We start from the raw sequence: 6361 nt of genomic DNA on the forward strand, positions 1-6361 counted from the left end.
ATCACCAACTTGGGTTGGTAAATATATAAGCATCACATATAGGTCCATGGAGAAAGCATTTAAGAAAACCTCTTGTCCTCTCTGGAAATTAGATTTCATTAACACCAGAAGCGGTTGATGCAAACAGCTTAAGTTTCAAAATGAAACAGGAGAAGAAAATTGGACATTGGTCATGGAAATCAATGCTGAGATGGTAGAGGAAATTCGCGAGAAGGTGAAACCCTAACATGGGCATAATTGGTCTAAAGTCTATCTTCTGCCATCTAAATGCTACATAATTTAATCTGCTAAACTGAAACTGAGGTCTGGGAGAAAGTCAGGCCTGCAGATGCTGGGGATCAGAGTTAACAGTGTGGCGCTAGAAAAGCATAGCAGGTCAGGTAGCATCCAAGGGGCAGGAGAATCATTGTTTCGGGCATAAACTCTTCATCAGGAATTCCTCATGAAGGACTTGTACTCTGCTCTTTTGATGCTGCTTGACCTGCTGTGCTTTTACAACACAACACTCCCGATTATCAATCTCAGGTATGACTTCCTATTTATTTAGAGACTGTGAACCTGGGAGATTCACCAGGCTTTCTTCACCTGAATCATTTCTGTTTACTGAAGAGATCAGATCGAATGCAAATAAGCCATTCTCCTATACAGATACAATATTAATCGAACATACAAATATTATATGAACTTAGAAAAACTCGCAGCATCCTTGGCCACATACTTAAATGTTTGTCGATTCCTGCTGGTCATCCAGTTGATGAAAGTGAACGGACAAATGTTGAATTCATAAAATAGAATTGCTCGGTCAATCTCTGAGCTGCCCTTAATTGTTTGGTTTCTTAATTAAGGAAATAATTAACCTAAATGGATATTTCACCGTGCTTTGAAATTGCTCCCTGAACCTGGACTGAGTCACCCCATAAATAAATGCGTTTGTACAACAACTTAAATCAACAAGCATTACTCCAACCTGATCAAAGATATATAAAGAGTTACTGTAGTATTCAGGATTAATTCCTGTAATTATGTCATACAAGAAATTGATAACATATAGAAGCCACAGAATTATGAAACTGCCAGATATGGTGAAGAGTAAAATTACAGACTTTCTTCTGCTCTCCATCTCTGGGTCACTGTGATTCTGTTCATTTCTTTGAGGCCAAAGAGCCTTACGGACTCGACTAGTCACTAAAATATATCTGACAGTAAGTGTATTGAGCAGGAGAATTAATGCATATGGCATTAATGGAGTTGAAACGGTTTCGATCCATTCAAATGCTATCCATGCAGGATCAATATAATAGCCTGGTTTTTCACTGCAAAACCAGGGAACATTGTCAATTATATCTCCAGGTTCAAATCGAAAGTAAATGGGAATTACTTTTAAGCAAAGCAGAATGCAAGTCGTTTCCAAAACGATGGCTGCAACCTTCTTGTTGCAATATTTTGTTTTCAACTTCTGGCAACAAATGGCTACAAATCGATCAAAGGAGAAAGTGACTGTGAACCAGACAGAACAATTCACAGCTGCGTATAGCAGCACAAGAATGATGCTACATATAGGGGTGATGTTCAAAAAAGATCCAGGTATAAAGTAGCTGATCCGGTACAGTATAACTGCAGAGATAATAACAAGTAGGTCTGCTGTTGCCATAGCTATCAGGTAGCGAGTTGTGCAGATGGAAAGTCCACACTTTCCACGAAAGAGGATCATGATTGCCAATAAATTAACTATATCATAGAAGGGAACAAAAACAGAAAATAGTGCTGTAACATTCTTTTTGCCTACGTGAAGAATTCGAACCAGCAATGAACATTTTAGAAATTGAATTCTTAACCTAATCTAAAAGTAAAACTACTGACATTTGTTGAAGAGCAGTATCAGATGTGTGAAATTGGTTGAGCTTCTGATGGTGTTTCAATATACAACCAGACTTGAAACCTCTGCTTTAACAAGTTTTAATGTATAAATGGACCGAAATTCCAGGTTTTGGCCAATGACACAACCAAATTTGGAGTGAGGGCAATTTCAAACACAAGCTACATGCCTTCGTAGTATCAATTGTGGACCAGGACAAATACTTGTCATTTCCTTCCAGGGCTACTTCATATAACTAGTCTTCCACAACGTCAGCAAACAAGCTTCTGGAGACAGTACTCGCATTTTGCTGAATAAAATAGTTCCTTCAGAATTATTTCTGAATACCAGAATCAAATGAACTATTCTGGAAGAATACACTGCTTTTAAAAACAAGCCGCCCCACCCCACGTTGGCTATGCTTTGCTGATTCCCAGAAAACTATCAATCAGGTGACATGCATGGTATAAATCTTGACCATGATCAAGGAAGTATTTTGTAGAGTTAAACTAAAAGTATTTTAGCAAAACTACACTTTTAGGATTGCCTTCTAATTTTCCCATCTCTATATCAATTCCTCCATTTTCTGCCCCGAGGTAGACAACCTGTAGTGTTAATACTCAAGTCTGAAGCAAGATATATTTATCATGCTGCTCTAAATATGGTTGAAAAGAGAATTCTGAAAAATAAAACTTACCCTTGTAGTGATCAGAGCACAATTAACTTTTGAAACTAATTAACATCCCTCAGAAATACGAAATGTTAGCTTTATTGATTTTCAACCATTATTTTACCATTTAAGTATGTAACAGAGAAGGTAGAACAAACATAGACATCTATGATAGCGTGGGGCGTATTAACAATTCACTTAAAACTGAATGAGACAAAAAGTGTGTAGTACTAAAGACAAGTGGAGCGATGTTGAATTTGACATAGTAGAATAATAGTTTAGGGGGCTGAGGTAAAAGATATGTGGATTTAAATTGAGTACGTTGAAGAAAATTACCACAGCCAATATTGCATGGAGCTGTGAATGGGCATATATTTTCAGTTTGCTTCAGTTATAATTGTTGCATGTACCGAGATACGGTGAAAAGTTTTTTTTTCGTGTAATACAGGCGGATCATACCATACAAAGTGCATTACGATAAGAGAACAAAAATAATGCTCCAACTGCAGAGAAGGGGCACAATGAGCGAAATCAATATTGAAATTAAAATTTGTGAGATCCATTCAGAAGTCGAATAACAACAGAGAAGAACTTGTTCTTGAACGTACTGGTACATGCACTTAAGCTTTTAATATATAGTGTGATTGCCCTACTATGAACACAGGCGCACACATCATCCACTCTCACTCATTGGGTCTAACACCGATCCATTACTGGGAAATAATGAGCAGGAAACTGATGGAAGAAATATGATCTATCGTTTGTAAATTTGAGCAGCAAATAGTAAAATTCTCTGTTCAATATAACTACTGCATTTGTTCCTTGGGAAATGTGGTGCACAATAAAATGTGATACAAAATTAGAAAAGAAAGATGAGAGGAAACCCAGTGTAATATTTGAGTATGTACAGAAGTGTAATTAAATCTATCGCATGTGTTTTTTTCCAATGTACGGCAGAATGCAACATATTCAACAAATACATTGCGAAGTACAAGTCAGATTTTCATCTGCAAAATGTATTTAGCGTCCTGGAAAGCAGAAAGCAAAGTGTTTGTTTGCATTTTATATTCTTGTAAAGGAGCATTGGACAAATGCCGTGGTGTGAAAAATGGGACCAGGTCTCTGCAAGGGACAGAGTTTGGGGAATAGGTGGAGATGTGTTTGGGTTTTGAATTTCACTAGATTGAAGGAAATAGCAGAACCATCTGTCGTAAATGTTCAGGGCAAGGATGTTTGAAACTGTACCTCACGTGTGGCACCAAGAGTAAGTGGCTGTGTCAGTAAAGGCCAGAATTGGTTTGGCATAGTTGCCAAAAGCAGCAACACCTGACAAAATCAGATTTTGGAATCAATGGTTTGGAAGGCAGCATATTCACCATCATGTACAACAGAGACTACTAGAACACGATTGAACCTTTCCAAGATACAGTGTGGAAGGGAGTCTACTTGGCATCTATTCCCTGGATTGGATATTGCAAAATCCAGTGTTCGAGATGAATAATGTAAGCAGAGTGAGGATTTACAGTTAACGCCAAAGTAATGAATTTTTGATGGTCAGAGAGACACAACTAATTAGCCACATATTCATCACGAAATCAGAAAGACGGAACGCTGAAACATTGGGAAGCATTAGGAATGGAATAAAAACGATGAATTTCAAAAATGTGCAGTGATATTCAGGTTGATAGTTATATGGACACGCATGTTGGATAGATATAGAAAAAATATTTGCTCCAAGGTCAAAGCATTGAACTTCACTACAATGGCATTACACAGTGAACTGAATCATGAGTTAAGAAGAGCTTCCGTGCCGTGTTCCAAGTGGACGAGTGTGGCATTAATTACCCAGTAGAATTGCTATCAAACGGACATAAACTAAAACATTTCTTATAAAACTCTTTGATCGTTCTAATGGGAATAATGAGGAAAATTGGTGGCATTAACATCCCAGTTTTTTTTAGATTACTTACAGTGTGGAAACAGGCCCTTCGGCCCAACAAGTCCACACCGACCCGCCGAAGCGTAACCCACCCATTCCCCTACATTTACCCAACACTACGGGCAATTTAGCTTGGCCAATTCACCTGACCTGCACATCTTTGAACTGTGGGAGGAAACCGGAGCACCTGGAGGAAACCCACGGGGAGAACGTGCAAACTCCACACAGTCAGTCGCCTGAGTCGGGAATTGAACCCGGGTCTCTGGCGCTGTGAGGCAGCAGTGCTAACCACTGTGCCACCGTGCCACCCACAAGTTAACAATGAACTATTCTGTAATCAGATAAAAAAAAGTTCATTGCCAATTTTAACACAAGGTTTGTTTTAACGTTTTTTTTTAACCTGACAGGGTGAAATCAGAATGTTGAAACAGATGTTGACATTAAAATATTAATACCGATCACATGGAAAGAAATTCATCTGTGTTGTACGACAGCAGGAGCATAACAATGCAAAAACCAAAAAGAGTAAAATGGACAGAGAAGTGGGGAAAAAAGAGCGAACAAGGCAGGAAAGGAAGATACAGAGAGAGAGAGAGATCTATGACAGAAACAAGCATCACGCTATTGTCAGTTACTCAGGAAAGAAATGAAAGTTGGAAATATTGTCTCGTATCAAGTTGCACACAATAATTTAAAATTTCACCTGTACTTTTTACTTGATAAAACAATTAATCAAAGAGCAGAAATACGTTTGGAAACATGTAGATGTAGAACAAAAAAATGAGAAAAACTTACATTAATGTACTTACAGCATTGATTTTGTCAAAATTGCACTTTCTGGTTCTGATCATCATACTGCATAAACGATTTTGAGCAGTTGAAAATATGATAAAAGCAGTGATTTATGAATGTGATAAAAAGATGATTTTGGAATTACGTTATTATCCTAACTGGAAAGGAAGAAAAAGTCGAAGGCCCTGTTTAATTCATTGAAGAAAAGTCAAAGTGTTACTGCAATTACACCTGTGTTGTTGTTAATGGTTTCGAAACGGTCGACAAAGAGAAAACTCTTCTAGTTGATTCCATCCATAAAATTAAACATCGTCAACATAATATTGCTATAACGAAGATAAAACATCATTTAGGAGGAAATACTTTATGCAAAAAATGATTACTGATAGGTTGTAACGTAGCATTTCTTTCAGGAGTGAAACTTGGAATGAATTTTTCAAATATTAGATGAAATCAGTGCTTATTGTCACTTACCAGGAACCCCAATGATAGCAATAATGATGTAATATATTTTCCTTATATTATTGAAAGATTCCATATTTTTTCTGTGAATTGGTTCGTCCTTCAGTGTCTCTGAATTAAGCTTTGAACTGACACATGCACAATTCTGTTAATTTATACTTTATGGAATTACCTTTGGTACAGTGCTTTTATAAGATCATTAAAAGATATTTTTAGGAATGATCATATTATGAAAGGTTAATAAACTCGCAATTTTGTTTGGAATGTAATTAGTACTCACATTGAAATGCAAAACCATGCAGGTTGACTGGTGTTATTCACATCAATAAAGAATTAAAATTTAGACCATGCATCTTTGCAGAAATTATATTAATTGGTCAAACGCCATAATTGCTACGTTGTGCTATGTTCACTCTGCAACTGAATTACATAGTTGTTATATTCACTTAACGCTATTTTGCTTTGATTTGGGAATTGTTGTCCTTGGTCACTGTCACCGGTCATATAACTAACACAAATGTGCAATTTGAATTACTTGGACCTTCAAATTAGTACAGTTCCTAAAACTAATAGAGATGTTTATATAACAAAGTTTGCCTCAATACTGCACTATATTTCATATAATCAGTAAACCTAAAACCTC

At 36.9% G+C, this 6361-nt stretch overlaps 1 protein-coding gene across 1 annotated transcript; it reads right to left on the minus strand.

The window, feature by feature from the left end:
- Nucleotides 1–820: 820 nt before the first annotated feature.
- On the minus strand, nt 821–5794 carry LOC148140643 (putative G protein-coupled receptor 139). Its single transcript, XM_087978981.1, has 2 exons — nt 5731–5794; nt 821–1728 (listed from the first exon to the last, which is right to left on the minus strand). The coding sequence occupies exons 1-2, from the start codon at nt 5792–5794 to the stop codon at nt 821–823; spliced, it is 972 nt and encodes a 323-aa protein (XP_087835107.1).
- Nucleotides 5795–6361: the final 567 nt, after the last annotated feature.

Source organism: Chiloscyllium plagiosum, unplaced genomic scaffold, assembly GCF_037043375.1.
Source record: "Chiloscyllium plagiosum isolate Xiang-an unplaced genomic scaffold, Cpla_swu_hap1 HiC_scaffold_35, whole genome shotgun sequence".
In the NCBI taxonomy this organism is placed as follows: Eukaryota; Metazoa; Chordata; class Chondrichthyes; order Orectolobiformes; family Hemiscylliidae; genus Chiloscyllium; species Chiloscyllium plagiosum.